At 45.7% G+C, this 25868-nt stretch overlaps 1 protein-coding gene across 3 annotated transcripts in view; it reads left to right on the top strand.

Moving 5' to 3' along the window:
• The first annotated feature begins 396 nt into the window (after positions 1-396).
• The window catches only part of LOC140715784 (tumor necrosis factor alpha-induced protein 3-like), a 40676-nt gene continuing 15204 nt past the window's right edge, over positions 397-25868 (top strand). The window contains exons 1-6 of one of the 3 annotated variants that reach the window (XM_073028169.1): positions 397-806; positions 1351-1872; positions 6791-6981; positions 13129-13270; positions 23317-23487; positions 25068-25236. In XM_073028169.1, coding sequence (XP_072884270.1) covers positions 1554-1872; positions 6791-6981; positions 13129-13270; positions 23317-23487; positions 25068-25236 — 992 coding nt within the window. In that variant the 5' untranslated portion in view covers positions 397-806; positions 1351-1553. Of the gene's footprint in view, positions 807-1305; positions 1873-6790; positions 6982-13128; positions 13271-23316; positions 23488-25067; positions 25237-25868 lie in introns of those variants that run through there. The other 2 variants (XM_073028171.1, XM_073028170.1) reach the window with 2 other exon arrangements.

Here is a 25868-nt window from a genome sequence, read left to right as displayed (position 1 = left end):
CATCCGGTAACCCGACGTCTCCTTCCGCGGGCGGGAGTAAACACAGAACCCGCTGCAGGAGGATGCAGTGCCTGGGAGAGAGCGACCATCGGCATTTATCTGATTAATGCAGATCCGAGATGTTGGCAGCAAAATGTGACTGTCCATCTTCCATGCACAACCCCTTCCCCACTTCATATATATATATACACACACACACACACACACACACACACACACACACACACACACACACACACACACACACACACACACACACACACACACTTGCCAATAGGAACCTTTCAAGAACAGGTTTCAGATTGATGTTGAATCATTTCACTCTTTAGTTGTCTGTCTCTAACCTGCCAAATGAAACGCAGTTTGCTCCGCTGCGAGTTTGGGAACATGTCCCTGAGGTGTGGCCGCACCCAACAGGCGGAATAGACAAAATAAACCTGAATATGGAATTATTCCCGTTATAGGAAGGACGTGGTTAAACTGGAAGGAGTGCAAAGATTTGACTAGGGACTAAGGGTATCGGGAAAGGTCGGCCTGACCTGGTCTTTATTCCGCGGAATGCTGGAGAATGAGTTTATAATACCCTATAGAAATGTTTACAATTATGAGACTCAGAAATGGCAATAGTCTTTTCGCCAGGGTAAGAGGTTTAGGGTGAGAGGGGGTAAGAAAAAAGCGACCCGAAGGACAACTTTTTGAACGGAACAGTATAAAGAGTATAAAAACCACGGGTTGTCAGCGCTTCGGAACAGAGGATCTGTTCGGGCTCTGCACTTCCTGCTTCCTCAAGCATTTGGAAAGCCACGGTAAGTAGTTTGAATCATAGAATCGCATAGCAGGAGAACAGGCCATTCAGCCCATCTAATCCATGCTGACCAGTGGACACCCACCCAGCACTTGGTCCACAGTGTTTCAGTGGATCAAGTGATCGTTTAGACTCCTAACTGCTGTCAGTGGCCTCTCTCCGGCAAGGCAGTGTGTTCCAGGCTCCTTGGGTGAGGAAGGATCTGTGCTCTCTGATATGATATGCGTCTGCACTGCCTATACTCCTCAGAACTTTATATACATCCATCTTGTGTGCTCTTAACCTCCTCCGCTTCGGGGAGAACAGACCCAGACTCTGCAATCTCTCTCCATCTCCTTCCCTCCCCCTCCACGTCTCCTCCCCTCCCTCTCTTCTCCTTCCCACCCCATCCCCTTACCCCTCTTCCCCTTCATCCGCTCCCCTATTTCGCGCGTCCCCTGTTCTCTCCTTTCTCTGTGGTGCGTCAATAAAGCTACCGGAACGATGGGGGTGTGAGTGGAGGTTCGGATTATCTACGCCACTATTTCCTCCCCCCTCCTCCCCAGGCTGGGCGCGGAGACTGAAAGGTTAACGCTATCTATCGACTGGAAAGTCCCGAGACCCAGCTCAAAGGCAGCGAGGCACGGGACTGACGGCAGAGGCAGCGGTGAGGGAGTCAGTGTGTGAGCGGAGTGCGTCCCGAGTGCGGATTCCGCTGCGGGACCTGACAGCCGGGAGCCAGTGTGTGAACAGTTGGACCCGAGTTCGGATGCCGTTGTGGGACCCGATGGCCGGCATGGAACTCCCCGCGAACCTTTCGGACGTTAACCCAAGGAAAGCGGCGCAGCTGCGGGCTCTGATCGCGGAGGACGTGGTGAAGTCGCCGGGCGGCCGACCCCTCCTCTATCATCTGCATAGGTTACACGTCCACACGCTGCAGCTGCCCAGCACCAGGCCGTATCCTGCACCGCTGCGGAGCCTCCTGGAGCAGACGTTGCTGGACCAGGCGCTGAGTCGAGCATTGCGCACCGCCAGCATCCTCAACTGGTGTCGAGAGCTCCGCACGGTGTATCCGCTCAGGGTCTCCGGTAAGCAAACCGTTTACGCAGCCGGGCCGCTCCCCCACCTGCGGATTCCGCAAAACGCCCGTTTCACACAGGTACTAAGTCAGAGCGGGGGTGGCGAATTTAAATTCCTGCGGCTTCGTGAAACCAACGCCTATCTCAGTCAGGGCTGGAGTCAGTGGGAAGTCAGTGCAAGGCACCCGGTACTGAGGGGCGACCGAGGTTCGGGGTGTCCCCGAGTGAGGGTGTGGATCCAGGACCTTCCAAAACGAACACCAGACACGGGGGTCGTTGCTGATAGTGGTGACCGTTTTCCACTGAGGCAGTATGCCAATTTGCAACTTGCCCTCTTGTAATTGGCGAGCTATGTCCATACTTATTAAGTTTTCATCCAGCGGCGATAAGTTTTGTTTGTGGAGCTATGAAGGAATTTGAGAGGAAAGAGAGAGAGAGACAGAATTGGGTGAAAGATCAGCTAGGTTCTCGAGGGACCTCTGTCCCCTCTCCGGGAATAATTCGGCCTCCGCTCTCTTTACTGCTGGGAGATTATCGGCCAGGTTGAATTCAGTAGAATCACCGACTCTACCGTTATTTGTGTGTAGAGATCCTCGATCCTCAACCTCAATCTCTGGAAGATAGCTACATAAAAATTTCTCTAACATGAGAAGATCTTCAGATGCTGGAGATCCAAAACAACACACATAAAATGCTGGAGGAACTCAGCAGGTCAGGCAGCATCTATGGAAAAGAGTAAACAGTCGACGGTTCGGGCCGAGACCCTTCCTCAGGCCTGGAAGGAAAGACAAGGTCCGACTTTTGTGTGCGTTGCTGAAAATTTCTCTGACTTCTTCTTACATAACCGTGCTTGAACTTCATGGGATGGGGGGGGGGGGGGTAATTATTTCGGATCGGAACAGTTGAGCTCCCGAGACGAGATCACGAAGTCTCCGTGGAGAGGGAACAGTTCCAGGTCAGAGTTCTGATGGCGGGTCCTTGACCCGAAACGTTCAACCCCTCTGTCCCTCCACAGATTCTGCCTGGCCTGCTGAGTGTTTCCAACTGTTCCAGTTCCCTCTCAGATTTCCAGCAACTGCAGTTTTTGTGGTTTTCCAGTCAGTGTGGCAACCATTTAAGGTATTGAATACTAGTCATACTGTGAATAGATGGTTCATCAGTAAATATTAATTCAGTTAACTTTCAGAGCCGAGGGATTTTTTTTTTGCTCGCAGGGGTCCTCCCAGCAACAAAGGGAGTCAGGGATTTTGTTCTGTCTTCGGGAGCTTGGATGTCCTTACACAGCAACTACTTGACGTGGGTTAAACTTGCTGGAGTGGACGTCAGCATCTCCAGAGCTGGCAGTACTCCCCACTGAGCCCAGGAGCAGTTGTGGCTGCAAAGGGATGAGGTCGAACAGATAGTCTAGGGCTGCATACACGTCTACCTCAAACAGAATAATCAATCACATGGACAAAACATCTCGCAAGAGATATCTTGGCGCAATGGCTCAGCATTCCCAATGTTCCACAGCTGTTATGGAGAATATCCAACAATAAACACAAGAAATTCTGCAGTTGCTGGAAATCCAGTGAAAATGCTGGAGGAACTCAGCAGGTTAAGCAGCTTTCCCCCCTCCCCTCCCCTCTTCTTCTATTCCCCACTCTGGCCTCTTACCTCTTCTCAATTGCCCATCACCTCATCCTGGTGCCCCTTCCACTTCCCTTTCTCCCAAGGTCTATTCCCTTCTCCTATCAGATTTCTTCTTCTCCAGCCCTTTGCATTTTCCACCAATCACCTCCCAGTATTTTACTTCATCACCCCCCCCCCCCCACCCTGGTGGCTTCAGCCTCTGGCTTGTCCTCCTTCCCCTCCCCCACTATCTTATTTAGGCACCTTCCCCCTTCCTCTCCAGTTCTGAAGAAGGGTTTCTGCCCAAAACATCAACTGTTTATTCGCTTCCATAGACTCTGCCGGACCTACTGAGTTCCTTGCAGTCGTTTGTGTGTGATATTCAACAACAAGCCAGTTAGGTTATTGACAGAGCTGAGGAGTGTAATCCATGTGGGAAGGAACATTAATAAAATGAGGGACCTTGAGCTGTCTGTCATTAATTCAGTGGGAGTATGACACATTGGGTAACTTTCTGACAGGGTTTTCCTCCCTAATTATCAACTACTTCCTCCATATCTGAATCAGAATCAGGTTTATTATCACTGACATCAATGCTACTGAATCGGTCACTGTTGTTCCTTTGGATTCATCATTTGTGTGGCGAGATGGAGCCTGCTACATAGGCAACAGATTGCTCTCCATATTGTACTGTCCTGGCTTGCCTATTGACTGACGGTGCTGCACCAACAACGTAGACAGCCAGGACGCAACATCCTTGGTTGACACAACCAATGGAGGGCCTCTATTCAAAAGAAATTAATTGTTTGAACTGTTGTGAAAGCATGCCAAGTTTCTGATATATTTTCAGATACGTAACAATAAGAGGCAACTCTTAAATAGCGAAGACAAGGCATACAGAAGTGAAAAGATTGGCTGGTTGAGTGGTGTTGCAACAAAATTCTTACACTCAAAGTCAACAAGACCAAGGAATTGATTGTGTATTTCAGGAAAGGGAAGTCAGGAGAAACACACAGCAGCGTAACTTTATAAAACTTTGGTTAGGCCACATCTGGAGTATGACATACAGTTCTGGTTGCCTCACTATAGGCAGGTTTTTGAGGCTTTGGAGAGGGTGCAGAAGAGGTTTACCAGGATGCTGCCTGGTTTAAAGGGCATGTGCTATCATGAGAAGCTGGACAAACCTGGGTTGTTTTCTCTGGAGAGCTGGAGGCTGAGGGGAGATCTGATAGAGGTTTATAAGGTTATGAAAGGCATAGATAGAGTGGACAGGGAGTATCTGTTTCCCAGGGTTGAAATGTCTAATACCAGAGGGCAAGCTTTGAAGATGAGAGGGGGTAGGTTCAAAGGGGATATGAGGGGTAAGTATTTTACTCAGAGAGTGGTGAATGTCAGGAATGCACTGCCTGGTATGGTGGTAGAGGTAAATACATTAGAGGCTTTTGAGAGGAGTTTAGATAGGCACATGACTGTGAGGAAGATGGAGGGATATGGACAATGTGTAGGTAGGAGGGATTAGTGTTTGGGAGCTTAAGATTTACTTTTTAGCTGTTCAGCACAACATTGTGGGCTGAAGAACCTGTTCCTGTGCTGTCCTATGCTGTGTTTTGTGTTCTATGATCTAGTCCTTGTCGAGCTGTCAGCAGTGAAAAGCACAGCTTTTCCAGCTTCAGGTTCCTGGATGTCAACATTTCTAAGATTTGTCCTAGGTCAAATACAATCACAAAAAAAAGCATGACAACAGCTGTATTTTGTTCAAACTTTAGTATGCTACCAAAGACTCCAGCAAATTTCTACAGTTGCACGAGAGAGTATTCTGACCGGTTGAATCACCGCTTCGACTGGAGGCTCAAATGCTGAGGATTGACAGAGGCTGCAGACATTTGTAGATACAGTTAGATCCATCATAGGCACTAGCATCCCCAACATCGAGGATACCTTCACGAGGTGATGCCACAAAATGGCGGCATCCGTCATTAAGGACCTCCATCACCAAGGACAGGACGTGCCCTATTCACATTGCTACCATCAGGGAGGAGATACAGGAGCCTGAAGATCCTCACTCAATAATTCAGGAAAAACTCCTTCCCCTCTGCCATCGGATTTCTGAACAGTCCATGAACACTACCTCATTATTCCTTTTTGTTGTGCTCTTTATTTTTGTAGTTCTTAGTAATCTTTGCCTTTGCTCTATATTGCCTCCACAAAACAACAAATTTCATGTTATATAAATCAGCAATAATAGACTAGGTTCTGCTTCTGTTTAAATGCCATCAATCAGTGGGTTTGCAATAAATAGTCTCCCAGATCAAAGTGTTATGATCTGAGAATTCATGTTCTTTGCCTTCTCATTTTTAGTGCAAAAGCTCTCTTGGTGATTAAAAACAATCTTATTTGATTAATCCTGATTATATTAGGTGCTAGAATGGATTTGGTGGGTGGAATAATCTTCAATTGCTTTTGTTTCATGCCTTGAGGCAGGGTGAGATGGTATCTCTTTATTTAGGAGGTATGTAGTAAATTTTGTTTTATCCAACATTCCTTCAGTACCTTACACTGGCCCGAACTTTGTTCTGGAGCCATTTCAAAGCACTTGCAGTGATAGATTGGGAAGATTTTGGTTCCAGTGAAATAGTGTGTTTTTTTTAATGGTGGGTTTCACTTTATGGGGCAGAATTATCATCAACAAAGAAATAATCAGCATTGAAATTAGAAGTGAAATGTAACAGCCTTCTGTACAACACTTAGAGTATTGTGTTCACTTCTGGCAACCTCATTTTAGGAAACTTTAGAGAGGGTGCAGAGAAAATTTACTAGGTTGCTTCTTGGATTAGAGAGCATGCCTTAAGAGGAAAGATTGAGCAAGTTAAGACTTTTTTCTTTGGAAGGAAGGAGGATGAGAGATGAGTTGATAGCAGTGTATAAGATGATAAGAGGCATACTGTAGGTCGAATATAGGGTGAAAATAGCTCATACAAGAGGGCATAATTTTAAGATGTTTGGAGGAAAGTGTAGAGGTGATGTCAGAGGTAGGTTTTTTACACAGAGTGGTGGGTGTGTGGAACGTCCTGCCAGGGCTGGTGGTAGAGGCAGATACAATAGAGACAGTTAAGAGACTCTCAGATAGCTACATGGATGATAGAGAATTGAGGGCTACGTGGGAGGGAAGGGTTAGATTGATCTTGGAGTAGGTTAAAGGTTGACACAACATTGTGGGCTGAAGGGCCTGTAATGTTCTATGTTTTCATTAACTATCATGCCACACACAAGGGTTTGATTCTGTGCTTTGTTTTTAAACACACTTGTTCTTGGGCAGGAGAAGGGAACAGCCTCCTACATTCAGTCTCTCTCTATATGTGGGGTGTCCAGGACACAGACCTCGTGCTGCAGAAAACCTTCCACTGTGCTTTGGTCAATGCCCACAGCGTTAACTTCAAACTCAGGCTACAGGCCGAGTATCTAAGAGAACAAGGGCTTCCTGATGCAACCCCTCTTCACCAGTCTGAGGTAAGGCAAAGTGTTTCATTCACTCTGTCACTTTAATAGAAATTAAAACCTGGGTGTAATACGAGCTGTTGTTTACCACTCCATAGCAAGTGGTTTTAATAAAAGGATCACATGTTTAGTTTGATGATTACCTGGCTCTGATGAGAACCTCCCTTATGTCTGAAAGTTGGAAACACCAGACTTATCCAGGAAGAGGGAGGGAAAAGGCAGCCACTCCTCACCTTCACAGTTCAGGGCTATGATACATGTTGGGACCAGGTGGAGAGAAAGCAAGTTGGTGGCCTACCATCAGTCACTGGACCTTTCACAGTGTGAAAGTATCAAATACTAGATGAGGGAATTTAAGGGAGAACTGCATTTCAGCACAGTAGCATAGTGGTGGCGTAATACCTTACAGCACCAGCGACTGGGGTTCAATTCCCATTCCCATCTGTAAGGAGTTTGTACATTCTCCCTGTGACCATGTTATGTGGAAGTTGTACAAGTCATTGGTGAGGCCTAATCTGGAGTATTGTGTGCAGTTTTGGTCACCTACCTACAGGAAAGGTGCAAGTAAGGTCAAAAGAATATGAGAAAATTTACAAGGATGTTGCCTGGTCTGCAGGACCTGAGTGATAAGGAAAGCTTGAATAGGTTAGGACATTATTCTCTAGAATGTAGAAAATTGAGAGGAAATTTTATAGAGGTATACAAAATTATGAGGAATATGGATAGGATAAATTCAAATAGGCATTTTTCACTGAGGTAGGGTAGGACAACAACTAGAGGTCATGGGTTAAGAGTAAAAGGTGAAAAGTTTAAGGGGAAAATGCGAGGAAACATCTTCTTCAGAGGGTGGTGAGAGTGTGGAAGGAGATGCCAGCACAAGTGGTGCTAGCGAGCTCGATTTCAAAGTTTGAGAGAAGTATGGATGGTAGGGGTATGGAGGGCGATGGTCCCAGTGCAGGTCGATGGGAGTAGGCACTTTAAATGGTTTGGTATGGACTAGATGGGCTGAAGGGCCTGTTTCTGTTCTGTATCTTCTATGACTTTATGTGGGTTTCCTCTATTCGTCCGAGTGGTCTGGTTTCCTCCTACATTCCAAAGCGTACAGGTTGGGCTTAGAGAGTCGTCTGCATGCTAAATTGGTTCTGTAAGCATGGCAAACGTGTAAGTTACATATAAGATTATTAAGGGATTGGACAGGCTAGAGGCAGGAAACATGTTATCGATGTTGGGGGAGTCCGGAACCAAAGGCCACAGTTTAAGAATAAGGGGAAGGCCATTTAGAACGGAGTTCAGGAAAAACTTTTTCACCCAGAGAGTTGTGGATCTATGGAATGCTCTGCCTCAGAAGGCAGTGGAGGCCAATTCTCTTGATGCTTTCAAGATAGAGTTAGATAGAGCTCTTAAAGATAGTGGAGTCAAGGGATATAGGGAGAAGACAGAAACGGGGTACTGATTGTGGATGATCAGCCATGATTACAGTGAATGGCGGTGCTGGCTCGAAGAGCCGAATGGCCTACTCCTGCACCTATTGTCTATTGTCTATTACCCCCAGCGCATCCTCGGACTGTGTTGGCTGTTCATGTAAACTTTGCTGTGCAGATCTCCTGCAGAGTTCGAGAGGTGGCTGAGGGGTTCGATAGGTGGATTGCAGGGAGTATGGGGTCAGTACATGTTGGAAAAGATTTAAACTCAGAGAGTATGTTTACAGAGAAGTAGGATGAAGAGCATAGACGATCAAGGAAGGAGGCCAGATGGAGTACTAGTGCATCATTAGTTAGGCAAATGATCTGCTTATTCCTAGCATCTGATGTAGTTCTAGACCACATTCCTGGAGAATTCCCAGAGACAAGGTCAGGATACATACAACAATGAAAACAGTAAGTGAAGGGGGAGGTTAGGGGAGACAAGAACACAACATTACTTAAATACACTGCTGGGGTGTGGGCATGCGGGAGCTCTGACAGTCAACAATGGGCCCTTCAGCAAAAAAACAGACAGATTTAAAGAGAAGTTGGAGATGCTGAAAGTGTGGAAACAGGGAATGCTTGAAACTCCCATCAGGTCAGTCAGTGTCTGTATAGAGAGACTCAGTTCATGGATCAGGTCAGTCAGTGTCTGTGTAGAGAGACTCAGTTCATGGATCAGGTCAGACAGTGTCTGTGTAGAGAGACTCAGTTCATGCTGGTCAGACAGTGTCTGTGTAGAGAGACAGTTCATGCTGGTCAGACAGTGTCTGTGTCGAGAGACTCAGTTCATACTGGTCAGACAGTGTCTGTGTAGAGAGACTCAGTTCATGCTGGTCAGACAGTGTCTGTGTAGAGAGACTCAGTTCATGCTGGTCAGACAGTGTCTGTGTCGAGAGACTCAGTTCATGCATCAGGTCAGACAGTGTCTGTGTAGAGAGACTCAGTTCATGCTGGTCAGACAGTGTCTGTGTCAAGAGACTCAGTTCATGCTGGTCAGACAGTGTCTGTGTCGAGAGACTCAGTTCATACTGGTCAGACAGTGTCTGTGTAGAGAGACTCAGTTCATGCTGGTCAGACAGTGTCTGTGTAGAGAGACTCAGTTCATGCTGGTCAGACAGTGTCTGTGTAGAGAGACAGTTCATGGATCAGGTCAGACAGTGTCTGTGTCGAGAGACTCAGTTCATGCTGGTCAGACAGTGTCTGTGTCGAGAGACTCACTTCATGCATCAGGTCAGATAGTGTCTGTGTAGAGAGACTCAGTTCATGCTGGTCAGACAGTGTCTGTGTCGAGAGACTCAGTTCATGCTGGTCAGACAGTGTCTGTGTCGAGAGGCTCAGTTCATGCATCAGGTCAGACAGTGTCTGTGTCGAGAGACTCAGTTCATGCTGGTCAGACAGTGTCTGTGTCGAGAGACTCAGTTCATGGATCAGGTCAGACAGTGTCTGTGTAGAGAGACTCAGAGTTCATGCATCAGGTCAGACAGTGTCTGTGTCGAGAGACTCAGTTCATGCTGGTCAGACAGTGTCTGTGTTGAGAGACTCAGTTCATGCTGGTCAGACAGTGTCTGTGTCGAGAGACTCAGTTCATGCTGGTCAGACAGTGTCTGTGTCGAGAGACTCAGTTCATGCTGGTCTGAAAGTGTCTGTGTAGAGAGGCAGTTCATGCTTCAGTTAGAAACTTTTCATCTGGCCCTTCAAGTCACCATGCAGGTCTATATCACAAGTATTCAAATTACAAGCTTGCTGCTATCTCCTACACTGCACAGTTATGTACAATAATGTGTGTTTCTCCTCAGCCTATATCCCCTGTGTCCATAGGACAGTAAAAAATTGGAACAGGATTAGGCTATTGTGTATTAGGCTATTAGAATTAGGCTCATTGTGTCTGCTCCAACATTCAATAATAGCTGATTTATTATCCCCCATTAGCCCCATTCTCCTGCCTTCTCCCTGAAATCTTTGACACCCTGACTAAACAAGTACCTATTACCCTGCACTTTAAATATAGAATTTGAATCAGAATCAGGTTTATTATCACCGGCATGTGTTGTGAAATTTTTTAACTTAGCAGCAGCAGTTCAATACAATGCATGATGATATTGAAAGAAAAAAATCAGTAAATCAATTACAGTAATAATATAAATGTACATTGAATAGACTAACAATAGGGCAAAAACAGAAATAATACATATATTTTTAAAAAGTGAGAGTGTTCATGGGTTCAATGTCTATTTAGGAATCGTATTGCAGAGGTGAAGAAGCTGTTCCTGAATCACTAAGTGTGTACCTTCAGGCTTCTGTATCTCCATCCTGACAGTAACAATGAGAAGAGGGCATGCTCTGGGTAATGGGGGTCTTTAATAATGGATGTTGCTTTTCTGAGGCACTGCTCTTTGAAGACATCTTGGGTACTACGGAGGCTAGTACCCAAGATGGAGCTGACTAATTTTACAACTTTCTGTAGCTTCTTTCAATCCTGTGCAGTAGCCCCCCCCCTCCCCCACACCATAGAGTGATGCAACCTGTCAGAATGATTTGGCCTCCACAGCCTTCAGTAGCATGAATTCTACAGATTCACCACCCTCCGGCAAAGAAATTCCTCCTTATCTCTGTTTCAAAGAGACATCTTTCTATTCTGAGCTGTGTCCTCAATCCTAGACTCTCCCAATAATGGAAATATCCTCTCCATGTCTAGGCTTTTCGATATTTGACAGGTTTCAGTGAGAACCCCCCCAAGATGGTGGAATTGTAGGGTTTTCCATGACTTTCATTCCAACATGAGTCTGACATTCATCAGCTCCTGTGGGATGGTTTCCTCAGAGGTGAGACTCTGGCTTGACCAGAGTTTGTGTTTCAGTGAAGACTTTCAGACTCCATGGTCCTCTGAGTGTTTCCTCTCTACTTAGCCCTCTAATTCATTGAATCTGTAGTCATTGGAAGTCTAACATAAATACTAAATAAAGATTCTTCCCCTCCACCTTCACAACCTGGCTTGCTCCACACAGGAGGAACAAAATGATGATGGTGATGGGTTTGTGGTGTTCAGTCTGCAGGAATAACCTGCTGCTTTAACTCTTCGGTTCACTCCCACACTAACCTATATATCCACAGATCCATCAACACTACCTCACTATTTATGCCCTCTTTTGCACTGCTTAATTAATTAAATTTTTATACTTATTTCATATTTCTTATTGTAATTTATAGTATATTTTATGTCTTAAACTGAACTGCTGCAACAAAGCACCATATTTTATGATGATGAAGATTTAAATAAGGTTAAAAGATTAAAAGAAAATTGACAAGGATGTTGCCAGGTCTGCAGGACCTGAGTTATAGATTCAATAGGTTAGGACTTTATTCCTTGGAACATAGAAGATTGAGGGGAGTTTTGATAGAGGTATACTAAATTATGAGGGATATAGATAGGGTAAATGCAAGCAGGCTTTTTCCACAGACTGGGTGGGACTACAACTAAAGGTAATGGGTTGGGGTGAAAGGTGAAAAGTTTAAGGAGAGTGTCTTGAGAGTGTGTCATAGGCTGCAGACACAAGTGGTGTATGCCAGTCGATTTCAACGTTCAAGAGAAGTTTAGATAGGCGATTCCCTAAAGGTTAAGTTGCAGTTTGAGTTGGTGATGAGGAAGGCAAATGCGATGTTAGCATTCATTTCAAAAGGAATAGAATAAAAAGCAGGGATGTCATGTTGAGGCTTCATAAAGCACTGGTGAGACCTCACATAGAGTATTGTGGGCAGTTTTAGGCCCTTATCTGAGAAGAGATGTGCTGACATTGGAGAGGGTTCAAAGGAGGTTAACAAAATGATTCCGAGATTGAAAAGCTTATCATATGAGGAGCATTTGATGGCTCTGGGCCTATACTTCAGAAGAATGAAGGGTGATTTTATTGAAACCTATCAAATGTTGAAGAGCCTTGATAGAGTGGATGTGGAGAGGATGTTTCCTATGGTGGCGGAGTCTAGGACCAGAGGAAATGGCTTCAGAGTAGAGGGACGTCCTTTTAGAACGGAGTTGAGGGGGAACTTGTTTAGCCACAGAGTGGTGAATCAGTGTGGAGTTCGTTGGCACAGGTGGCTGTGGTAGCCAAGTTATTGGGTGTATTTAAGGCAGAGGTTGATAGATACTTGATTAGTCATGGCGTAAAGGAATACGGGGAGAAGGCAGGAGCTTGGGACTGAGAGGGAAAATGATCACCTATGATGAAAAGGTGGAGCAGACACGATGGGCCAAATGACCTAATTCTGTTTCTATCTCTTATGGTTATGGTCTAATGGTACTTGGATAGTAGGGATATGGAGGAATATAGTTCTGGTGCAAGCTGATGGGAGTAGGCAGTTTAATTGGTTTGGCACGGACTAGACGGGCTGAATAGCCTGATTCTATGCTACACTTCTCCATGACTCTATCTGTCAGTGATAATAAACCTGATACTGATGCTGAAAGAAACATAGAGTGTACTGGAAAAATACACACTAATAAATCAAGGCCTGGGAATTGTTCAGGATGTTGTGAGGTTTGTATAAACTTTCTTATTGGATTTACATTGCTGTACAGGGTTGTACCTGCAGGTCACTGGCCCTGGAGTCTGCCTCTGTAGGCAGTTCCCTCTCTCTCTTGGGGTGTGACCAGTAGGTTCAGTTGCAGAACTAATGTAACATGTTTAAACTGCCACAGATTTGGGATCAGGAGTGGCAGAATGTGATTGCATCTGCAGATCCGGAGTCTGCAGCCGGCCAGGCTGTGACAAGCATCTACCAGGACGTACACCTGTTTGTTTTGGCCAACGTCATCAGGCGCCCGATCATCGTGGTGGTGGGTGAGTTTCAGATGAAAACTGGTGCACTGAACCCTCCCACCCATGGGGGGGAGAGGGATAAAGCTTGTTTCATCACTTTTATCAAGTTGGTGGCATTCCCCTGTAGTTATACACACTCCTTCCCCACAGTGTCAGTATCTACCCCTCCCTACCCCCTACAGTTCAGGATAAGACAGTCCTATGGCCCAGTGTCTCTGTGCTGTTCAAAAACTTATTCTCCCCACATTCAAATTCAAGTTTATTGTCATCTGTCTGTACGTGTATACAACCAAATGAAACAACATTCCTCAGGACCACGGTGCACCCACAAAACATATATCACTAACAGCAGTGTGCGATATGTATTCCCATCAACTCTCCTCGATTCTCCAACCTATCTACCAGCAGCAATTTACAGCTCTAATTAACCCACAGATCCGCATGTCTACAGTCACAGGGAGAATGAACAAACCCAACACACACATTACCCATGGTCAGAGTGGAAGCTCGATCTTTGGACACAAGAATGGTGTGCTGACTGGGTCTGTGGATGCACTATTACTCACCTGAAACCTGCTTTCAGCCAGAAACACTCAGACATTCCCAAAACCCATTGTAGCAAGTGGGCATGACACAGTCAGGAACCTGAGCTTTGGTCCCTAAGGTAACTTTGGGAGGGATGCTGCATCCGGGCTGACCCCACATGCATGTTCCATCAGCGCTTGGATGTGATATGGTTACTGCCCGTCTGCTGCCACCAGCACCATCTGAAGGGTTTCATCCGCTGACTGACCACATGGCAAAAGCCAAGAGCAGAAATGCTGGAATCAAACTGAGGTCCCAAAGAATCCAGGTTGGGAAGCCAGTTCGCTGAAAGACTTCAGATTTTTTTATCTGCCTGATGGGGAGGGGCTGTTGGCAACAGTGGGGATTATAACGTTTGTAATCTGCCTGATGGGGAGGGGCTGTTGGCAACGGTGGTGATTATAACGTTTGTAATTTGCCTGACGGGGAGGGGCTGTTGGCAACGGTGGGGATTATAATGTTTGTAATCTGCCTGACGGGGAGGGGCTGTTGGCAACGGTGGGGATTATAACGTTTGTAATCTGCTTGACGGGGAGGGGCTGTTGGCAACGGTGGGGATTATAATGTTTGTAATCTGCCTGACGGGGAGGGGCTGTTGGCAACGGTGGGGATTATAACGTTTGTAATCTGCCTGACGGGGAGGGGCTGTTGGCAACGGTGGGGATTATAACGTTTGTAATCTGCCTGACGGGGAGGGGCTGTTGGTAATGGTGGGGATTATAACGTTTGTAATCTGCCTGACGGGGAGGGGCTGTTGGTAACGGTGGGGATTATAACATTTGTAATCTGCCTGACGGGGAGGGGCTGTTGGTAACGGTGGGGATTATAACGTTTGTAATCTGCCTGACGGGGAGGGGCTGTTGGCAACAGTGGGGATTATAACGTTTGTAATCTGCCTGACGGGGAGGGGCTGTTGGCAACGGTGGGGATTATAACGTTTGTAATCTGCCTGACGGGGTGGGGCTGTTGGCAACGGTGGGGATTATAACATTTGTAATCTGCCTGACGGGGAGGGGCTGTTGGCAATGGTGGGGATTATAATGTTTGTAATCTGCCTGACGGGGAGGGGCTGTTGGCAATGGTGGGGATTATAACGTTTGTAATCTGCCTGACGGGGAGGGGCTGTTGGTAATGGTGGGGATTATAACGTTTGTAATCTGCCTGACGGGGAGGGGCTGTTGGTAACGGTGGGGATTATAATAAGTTTGTAATCTGCCTGACGGGGAGGGGCTGTTGGCAATGGTGGGGATTATAATGTTTGTAATCTGCCTGACGGGGAGGGGCTGTTGGCAATGGTGGGGATTATAACAAGTTTGTAATCTGCCTGATGGGGAGGGGCTGTTGGTAATGGTGGGGATTATAACAAGTTTGTAATCTGCCTGACAGGGAGGGGCTGTTGGCAATGGTGGGGATTATAACAAATTTGTAATCCACCTGACGGGGAGGGGCTGTTGGCAATGGTGGGGATTAAAACAAGTTTGTAATCTGCCTGACAGGGAGGGGCTGGTGGTAACAGTGGGGATTATACCAAATTCCAAACATACAGAATTAAATGGTGATGGAATTGAGAAAATAATTTCAACTCAAATTTTGTGTGAAGTGTAACATTTTGTTCAGAAACCGAGATCTCAAACCACTCGGGGAAATATGAATATGAAGTGAGGAAGAGGAACAAACTTACTGTCAGTAATTGTAGAAATCACCCGTTGGGTGACTCAGGCCCAATACCAGAAACATTATCAAATCTAACAATGGGATTAGAATGGAAAAGTACAGGAAATATCCGGTCTTCTTTGGACAGTGCTTCTGAGAACAAGTACTGTAGAGCATTGGAGTGGTAGCATAGGCACAGCATAATTCTATTGTGGCACCAACAACCCAGATTCAATTCTTGCTGCTGTCTGTAAGGAGCTTGTACGTTCTCCCCACAGCCGTGTGGTTTTCCTCCAAGAGCTCCTATTTCCTCCCACATTCCAAAGACGTAAGGGTTAGTAGGTTAATTGGTCACATGGTGTAGCTGGACAGCATGGGCTCTCTGGGCCAGAAAGGCCTGTTACCATGCTGTAAATCTAAATTTTAAAAAATAATTAAATTAGTTGTCAATTTGTAAAAAGGGGAAAGAAGCTGAGGGAGAATCGAACGTTGGTATCAGCATTGCCAGCTCAGGCTTGGGAGCCTCAGCAGTGGATGCCTGAAGGAGAACGTTAATGGGCTTAAAATACAGAACCTTTGATAATCTAAGCACAGGGAGTGTCTCTATTTAAGAGGAAGAGCAAAATCAGAAATCTTCAATAAAATTCAGTAAGCGGTTCCGTCCTATGGACAGGGGTTGATGTGTCTGATACCAGAGGCCATGTGAGAGGGAGAAAGTTCAAAGGAGGTGTGAGAGGCAAGTTTGTCACACATGTAGTGGTGGGCGCCTGGAATGTGTTGCAAGAGGTGGTGGTGGGGCAGATACACTCGGGGCTCTTAGATAGACACATGAACGTGCAGGAAATGGAGGGATGTGGACATTGTGTGGGTGGAAGGGATTAGTTTAGATGGGCATTTGATTGCTAATGTAACTAGCTTAACACAACATTGTGGGGAAAAGTGCCTGAATAAGGGGTGAGCTCATTGAAACCTATCGAATGTTGAAAGGCCTCGAAAGAGTGGATGTGGAGAGGATGTTTCCTATGGTGGGAGAGAACACAGTTTCAGAATTTAGAACGGAGATGAGGAGGGATTTAGCCAGAAAGTGGTGAACCTGTGGAATTCATTGCCACAAGTGGCTGTGGAGACCAAGTCATTGGGTATATTTAAGGCAGAGGTTGATAGAATCTTGATTAACCAGGGCATGAAGGGACTCGGGGAGAAGACAAGAGATTGGGGCTGAGAGGGAAATGGATCAGCCATGATGAAATGGTGGAGCAGACTCGTTGGGCAAAATAGCCTAAATCTGCTCCTATATCTTATGGTCTTGTGTTCCTGTGCTGCAGTGGCCCACATTCTATATGAGGCTGTGATTTAACATTCCATCTCAGAGCAGTGTTGAGATAAGAGAGGAGGGAGGGTGGAGAAACTGCTGCTACATCAATGCCAGTTGCTGGGATATGTCCCAGCTCTACTTAGTCTGTGCCAAAGAATATCAGTCAGGTGATATTTGTCATAGGATTAGAAAGGCCCTCAGAGAGGAACATGCACTACAGACACTGAACGGCCCGCAGAATGGAAATCAAATCTTTCGCTGCAGAAACTGTGAAGTAATGATTGCCGATTCTTGTGCCGGGGCAAGGGTGGGATGAAGAGAAGCCAGTATAAAGATCAAGAGCTAGTGTACTAACCAAGGAGATGTTGCCATATCCCTGGGGTTAGAGATCATCAATCCATTTAAAAGTGCCAACGTGTTGCAAGGAGAATCCTGGCGTTAATGAGAATGGTTCCCATTGTTAGATCGTTCTGATGTACAAGGTGCTTTATCATCAGTAATGAGGTTTCCTCAGGAATAGTAAATTTGTGGGATTTTACAGCATAATCAGTACAGCTTGGGACATTCCCCCCTTCCTAAGGATCTCCCCTTCTTAATTCTCCTATCGCCATTGCCTTCAGCCTTCAGTATTTCAGCTGCTGAACACTCCCCTGCTGAAACGGAATTTCACAGCAGCTTTCAGACTTTTCCAGCTTTGAGATGTCGGCTAAATCCCCCTGTTTCAAAATCACTCAGTTGTTTTTTACCAAGCAGTCAGTGACAAAAGAAATGTTTCAACAAAAATACAGGGACTTAAGAAAGGAAGGTTATAGCATTTTTCAAACGGTGAGGAGGGGCTGTGACTCTGCATTGCCAGTGAGGACTGCCTGTGAGGCTACATTAAGACAATAAAATATGGGAGCAGAATTAGGCCATTTGGCCCATCGAGTCTGCTCCACAATTTCATCATGGCTGATCCATTTTTCTACTCTTGCCTTCTCCCTGTATCCTTTCACACCCTAACTAATCAAAAATCTATCAACCTTTGCCTCAAATGTACCCAGAATTCCACAAATTCACCACTCTGACTAAAGAAATCCCTTCTCATCTCCATTCTAAGAGGACACTCCTCTAGTCTGGGACTGTGTCCTCTGGTCCTAGGCCTCCCCACCCCTCCAACCATGGGAAACATTCTCTCCACATCCACTCTATCAAGGCCTTTCAACATTCGATAGGTTTCAATGAGGTTTCCCCTTATTCTGCTGAACTTCAGAGAATACAGGCCCAGAGCCATCAGACACTCTTCATATGACAAGCCTTTCAACCCCAGAATCAATTTTGTGAATCTCCTTTGAACCCTCTCCAGTTTCAGCACATCTGTTCTAAGATAAGGGGCTCAAAGCTGCTCACAATATTCCAAGTGAGGCCTCACCATGCTTTATATAGTCTCAACATTACATTCTTGCTTTTATATTCTATTCCTCTCAAAATGAGTGCTAACATCACATTTACCATTACACTGTGTTCACCAGCTGACACTTCATACACTCACAGCCAAGTCATTAATGTCTGAACAAGGGTCCTGGGCACTGCTGACAGTGAAACTCTTGCTGGTCATGGACCTCTACTCACAAAGAGAACCCTGCATTTTCAGTTGTTGATTTACCTGGTCCCCGAGAAACTTTTCCAACAGTTTCCCCACCACTGACCTTGGACTGCCTGGCTTGTGCTTACCCAGCTTATCCCTGCTGCCTTCTGAAAAAAAAGCAAACATATGTGCAACCTTTCTGTCATCTGGTACCAATGCAGTTGCAAAACTGGGTTATGGTCACTATTGCCAAAGTGCTCCCCCACTGACACTTCACTCATACCTACCTGGGACACAGCTCATCAGGTCCTGAGATACATCCATTGTCATCTCAAAGTTCCTCCTTTTAAACTTCACAAACACTTGAATGTTAACACTACAACTTCAATCTCCTCCTACAATACTGTTCTTCATGAACACAGTTGACAGGTATTCATTTGAGACCTCACCCACTTCCTCTGGTTCCACACACTGTTTTACTCTTTGGTCCCTAATGGGCCCCATAACTTCCCAGGCTATCAACTTGCTCTTAATGTAAAATGCTTCGGGATTTCCCTCAATCATGTCTGCCAGTGATATTTTGTGGCCTCTCTTTCAGCTCCAAATTTTTCTGTAACGCCCCTCTGTCCTCCTGATCCTGCCCTCTATTCTATCCCGTGTAACAAGCCCTGATTTCCGATTCTCTTTATCAAACCCTCAATATTTTTTGACATGCAGGGTTCCCTGAACTTGCCTCCCTTTCTCATCACCCTGCAGGAACACATTGATCCTGAACCCCCACCGTTTAACTTCAGAAAGACTCTGCCTTCCCAACCATCACTGCTCCCTGTCTGCCTCTCAGCTCCTATCCAACTGGAATCAATCTTCCGCCAGTTCAGACACTTATTTTTCAGACTATTCTTATCTTTTTCCATAAGAATTTTACAAACGGATTATGGTCACCATTGTCTAAGTTATCCTCCACTGACGCTTCACCCACTTGATCAGTTTCAGGTCCAGCAAAGCCCCCATCACACATTCTGGCACTAAGCACAGCACTACATACCTTGTTTCTCTCGTACTACCATTGACCCCAGGTGTTGTCACACCAGAGGAACTTCACAGTGGTTACCAGGTTTAGGATGTGGAATTATTAACAGAAGAAACAAGTTAGAACAGCTCACAGTATCTGCTCACAGACTATCAGTTAGCACAGGTATTTGATGGTGGAGAGGGCAGCATTAAAGGTCAGCGGAACCTGTTAAAAACCAAGCGAGCTCTGCTATGTAACCCTCACATGTTCTCACAAAATTTCTCATGAAATCTTCAGTTCCTTTCCATTGGATCCAATCTCCTATTTCATTTGGGGAGTGATGATTCAAATCTCGCACACTGGGTGGGTGACAAATCCAAGGATGTCTCAGGTTCTCTTTTGTATGAGGCACAAGTTTAAGTACTAACCATGGTTCAACTTGTTTTAAAGGCATCAGAGGTTTCTTTGGAACAGGGATGCTGTAGGGACCTTCCAAAGTCTTCTGTTGTTTAGAGAACAACACACAAAGTTCTAGAGGAACCTAGCATGTCTGGCAGTGGTTATGGAAGGGAATGGACAGTCAAGCCCCTTCCTCAGGCCTTTCTGCTTAGGGGTCACAATGGCAGCCAGTTGCCACTCCGTGTGCCACAGCTAAAGACCAGCCAGGAGAGAGGGTGGCTGATGGAGTGGGGACAACCAAACACCTAACAGCCCCAGCCTTTCTACCATACAAAATCACTCTTCTTATCCTTGGATTGGTTTCAACTCATTGTCATCCTTTGATTCAAAAAATGATCAAGGAATAAAAGAAAAATAATGATAAACCACATGAGGAGCTAAAATCCCAACTACAGTCAGACTGATGGTGAATGCAGGAACCCCAAGATGTTTAACCATCTGTTGTCAGACTGATGGTGAATGTAGGAACCCCAAGATGTTTAACCAGTGGCTGTCAGACTGATGGTGAACGTAGGAACGTTGAGATGTCTAACCAGCAGCTATCAGGCTGATGGTGAATGTAGGAACCCCAAGATGTTTAACCAGCGGCTATCAGGCTGATGATAAATGTAGGAAGGTTGAGATGTTTAACCACGTTCTGGATCATTGCCAGGTATTGGATATTGAAGATCAATCATCTCAGCCTTGCAGTGAGGTCGGAAGATGGGATGCTTGTTGATGACTGCACAAGGTGCAGTTCCATAAGGCCATTGAAAGTAGGAGCAGAATTAGGACATTTGGCCCATTGAGTCTGCTCTACCATTCCATCATAGTTGATTTATTATCCTTCTCAACCCCATTTCCCAGCCTTCTTCCTGTAACTTTGGACGTCCTTACCAATCAAGAACTTATCAATCTCCCTTTAAATATACCTAATGACATAGCCTTCTTGGCAATGAATTCCATTTGTAACTGAAACAGCCCGTGCCTGTGTGTCATCAGAGCTCGATGACATCTGGTCTTGGGCTGACAAGTGACATGTAACGTTGTACAACAGGAGAATGAGTCCACACACCTAACCCTGACATTCAATGATACAGTAGTCAGAGTCCTGGAGACCCATTCCATGCTGACGTTCAGTGATATCTCACTACTATCTCCCTGAGGGGGAGACATGACAGTCAGAGTCCTGGAGACCCATTCCATCCTGACGTTCTGCTGCTCTCTTTTTGGAGTTCACACGTTTGCCCTGTGGCTGTGTTAGACTTTGGGCCCGGGGTTTCTCCCATGTCCCAGAGTGTGTGTGCTGGTGGGAGGCAGGAGGATAAAGTGAGGGTGGGGCTGTTATTGGAGATGTGGAGATCTACCAGTATTAGTGTACTTGGGTGCTTGATCCCAGTCTGAAGACAGAGAGCTGAAATGCCTGGATCTGTGACCTATCACTAAGTCAGAGGTTGTGTATCCTTTAGTAAGTGACTCACCCATATAACCAGGTCAGAGGTTGTGTATCCTGTAGGAAGTGACACCTGTATGACCAGGTCAGAGGTTGTGTATCCTGTTGTAATGACACCTGTATGACCAGGTCAGAGGTTGTGTATCCTGTTGTAAGTGACGCACCCTCCATTCCATTACCGATTGAACAGGGAGGAGGTCCAGAATGTCCACCCCACCCTTCTCTTCCCTGGATCTATGCGGATGCAGTGACACATCAACATCATTCAGGACAAAGCAAAGATCAGAATATATTTATGATCAGCAAAGGTATACTGTACATCATACAACCTTGAGATTCAGGGAAACCCAAAAGAACCCATAAAAATGAAAGAAAAAAGATGAGCATCCATCCACTGCTCTGAACAGTCATTCCCTCCACCACTATGTATAGAGTGGCAGGGTGTCCCATCTGCAAAGAGCTCAGCGGTCAATGACATCCACACTGAGGCACAGGTCTGATCCGCACCTCTGGTACTGGGTGTGTAGAGTTTCCTCCGGGTGCTCCAGTTCTCGCCCACGTTGATGGGATAATTGCCCTGTTCATTGCCTCTGGTGAGTAGGTGAGAGTTTTGGGATAGTGGGAGAATAAACTGGGTTAGTATAAGAATCAGTGTAAATATGGAAGTTGGGATAGTCTCCAGAGGACTGAAGGGCCTGTGTCATTCATTTTCTCTTTATGCCTCTATGCAGCTGTTAGCAAGCGCAGCCTCCATCACTGAGAAGGGCTGATGGTGCAGGCAAACACCACTGCCTGCTAATTCTCCTCTCTGTCATGTCTTATCCTGGCTTGGAAATGCAAGACGTAGAACATTGCAGCACAGTACAGGCCATTCGACCCACCATGTTGTGCTGACTTTAAAATCATTCTAGCCCTCCTCTAAGATCAATCAGACCCCTCACTCTCACACAGCTCTCCAGTGGTCTATCATCCATGTATCTATTTAGGTGTCTCTTAAAGTCCCTAATGTATCTACTTCTACCAACACCCTTGGCATCGTATTCCACACACCCACCACTCTGTGTGTGAAAAATAAATCTTTGACATTTTCCCCCATACTTTCCTCCAATCACATTAAAATGATGTCTTCTCCGCTCTGGCTGTCCACTTTATCTCTGCCTCTTATCATCTGTCAAGACATCGCTCATCATCCTTTGCTCCAAAGAGAAAAGAGCCAGCTTACTCATGAGACCCGTCTTCTAATCCAGGCAGTATCTTGGTAAATCTCCTCTGTACCTTCTCTAAGGTTTCCAAATCCTTCCTATAATGAGACAGCCAAAACTGAACAGGTGTGGTCTAACCAGAGTTTTATCCACTTGCCACATAACCTCACAGCTTTTGAACTCAATCCCCTGACTAATTTTCAAGCAGGAAGACCTCAAGTCCTGCGGGAATCTACTTCCCCCTGCGTGGATCACCTCTGCAGTGCAGCACCTGGCCTGTCCTGCTGGGCTATGAGCATCATTCCTTCTCCCCACTCACCACCATCAATGACATAGGACCAGGTATATTGTTCAAGTAGCCAATCACCCGGCACAGTCCCAAACTGAGCCCAGTTTCCTGCAGAGATCTGCACCATATGCCTTCTTAACCACCCTATCAATCTGTGGGATCAATGTTGTCAGACCTGGAGCTTCCTCCCAATACCCTTCACCAAAAGGACCACTGTGATCCAAGAAGGTCGCTCATCAGGGTATTTTGGGATGGACGGTAAATTCTAGTTTCCCCACATCCCACGAGCAGAAATTGGAAATACAAATGCACATTGTTGTTATTGTGCCACAGGAAGATGTTTCAATGTCGTTTATATGGAGGGCTGTGGTCCGGGTGCAAGTCAAAAGGTCTAGGCAGTTTAAATGGTTCAGCACAGACTAGATGGGCTGAAGGGCCAGTTTCTGTGCTGCATTCTTCTATGACTCAATTGCATTGCATCTGTAAACCATTGTCTTCCAGGATGCAGGAGCCCTTCACATGGTAACGTTGTGATCTTTTGTTTTTGGACAAGGAATCTCAGAAAAAAGTTTAGAAAGTACTTCAAGCAGGAAGACCTCGAGTCCAGCGGGAATCTACCTCCCCCTGCATTGGCCTCCTCTGCAGTGCTGCACCTGCCCTGTCCTACTGGGCTATGAGCATCATTCCTTCTCCCCACTCATCACCATCAATGACATAGGACCAGGTATGCTGTTCAAGTAGCCAATCACCCGGCACAGTCCCAAACTGAGCCCAGTTTCCTGCAGAGATCTACACCATCCTTGGACCAGAGCTTTCAGGCTTCTTATCACAAGGTCAAGGGTTCTGTCTGTATCACGGCCTAGAACAAAACTGAAGTACAGTGGATTCTGGTTAATTGGGACACTAGGGACCAGTACATTTGTCCCAATTAAACAGCTGCCCCATTAACTGAAGTTTCATAGAAATTGTTTTAAAAAAAAGACAAACTACCATTCAACTGAGTAACAGAGTATATATTTAAATAAAATACAGAATAAAATATAGCACTATCAAAACTATTACAGTACTGTGTATTTGTTCCTAATATATTTGACACCTACTGCAGATAGTAGATCGCCTTCAAACAGTGCTTTTGACAATTGCATCCTCCAAAACTTCATTTTCATTGTAACTTTCAAGATGATTATCGATATCTTCAAATTCTTTGTAGCTCCTAACTTGTTGAAGTAGAGAAATTGTTTCCTTTTCACTCCCAGGCATTTCTGGCATCTTTCAGCCTGAATGTTTGAAACTACAGTGAACAAAACATCCTGAATTGTCTTATTTTTCACCAACTATCAGTGACAAAAATCACCACTTTTTGAACACAACTGACATCATTTAAAAATAGTTTGCTCTAAGCACGTAGTGTCTAATGGCCACATAATGCACCCAACTGATGATAGTTAGAAAATGTTCAGTTAAAGTCTCCTGTTCCAATTAAGCAGCATAGCATCCCAAATAAATAAAGGGAATCCTAGCTATTTTTTCGATTTGCATTTGTTCTTTAAGAGTTGTCCCAAATAAGTGGCTGCTCCGATTAACCAATAGCTCAATTAATGGGAATCCATTGTAACTTCAAAATGATAGAGTAAGTGCACATGTTTATCACAATAACCCATCAAAGACAAAGGTCATTGCATTGAATCCCCTTGGACAGAACAGAATTCAGGTGCTGTTGCCTCTGCACTCATGAGGCCCATAACCCCTCCATGAGGAGGAGCCAGCCAATTGGTTGCCCACTCTTCATCCCACCCCAGAAAGTCAGGTCCTGGCTGGGTTCGAGGCAGCTCCCCACCCCCGTCCCACTACAGCCCACTGCTCACCTGACTCAAATCCACCCATCTGTGAGCTAGAAAGCCCCCATTCTCTGATGACAGCATGTGATTCCTGAAGTTCCCCACTGAAATTCTCAGGAAAGTTCACCAGGATTCTGAGCTTTGTTAGGGTATGTTACTTAGATTTCATTGTGCTCTTAACACTGACTGGCCTCGAGAACTTCTCTGGTCATCTGCCAATGATCCACATTGAAGGCCAGGGAGCCGCTTTTCCCAGTCCTTTGTTCCCTTGGAGCAGCCAGCATGCAGCAGTCCCAGTCCTCAAATGTCCTGCAGAGAGACTTGTGGAAAAATGCCCCCGACCCTGGCTACATTCAAGGCCTCCCAGTGTGAAAGTAAGGAGGGTGGTCAGACATTTGTTTGCTTTACCAATCGGATGTGCCTCAAGGAATACTTCTGTAATGTCTCCACATTCTTTCTCCTTCAGAGATTAATGCTTTTCCATTAGCCATACCAAGCAAGAATGGGAGTGTGGAGCTTCCAATCCGCTTTCTCTTGGATGCAGAAAAAGTCAATGGGAAGCAACTACTGAGTGATTATCTGATTGAGATTTCCGTGCCAGACTGCAATGGAGTTGAATTCGTCAATGCAGCCAGGTGGGTTCACGTTCTTCACCGATGGGAGAGGATATCTCATTACTAACCACAACTTGGAGATGCTCCATTTGGAGTACTGTCTACGGTATTGGTCACTGCAATATTGCTTAGCATAGCTGCTCCCTGATCTGCTGAGTTCCTCCAGCATTGTGTGTGTGTTTCCCTAGAGTTCCTGCATCAGCCCAATCTCTTGTGCTTATGTTATAGTGTGCAGTAAGTCTTTTAACACAGATACTGGAACATGCTGCCAGGGATGGTGCTGCAGGCATGAGCAATTCTGATGTTCAAGAGGTTGAATGTGAGTGTATACAGGAATATGGACCATGTCAAGCAGAAGGGATTCATTAGGACTGGCATTGTGATCAGTATGGGTATGATGGGCTGAAGGGCTGTTCCATGTTCTGTTTGTGGACAACATGAACATAGGGACTGAGGCATTGAGGAAGTGGTTAGTTCCAGAATGGTTCAGTGGATTCACTGAGGAACAAAAAGCAGACTGTTGAACAACCAATGCCCACCTACAGATCTGGCTTCCTCCAAAATAAAGTTTTCAAAATGCTGATGCAATAACTGAGTCAGCAGCTTTAAATCTTCGAATGTAACATATCTGCAGAGGGTAAAATTCTCCCGGA

This window comes from Hemitrygon akajei, chromosome 24 (assembly GCF_048418815.1).
Source record: "Hemitrygon akajei chromosome 24, sHemAka1.3, whole genome shotgun sequence".
Classification (NCBI taxonomy): Eukaryota; Metazoa; Chordata; class Chondrichthyes; order Myliobatiformes; family Dasyatidae; genus Hemitrygon; species Hemitrygon akajei.
The sequence above is the reverse complement of the archived record's forward strand: the minus strand, read 5'-3'. Positions and strand labels throughout refer to the sequence as shown.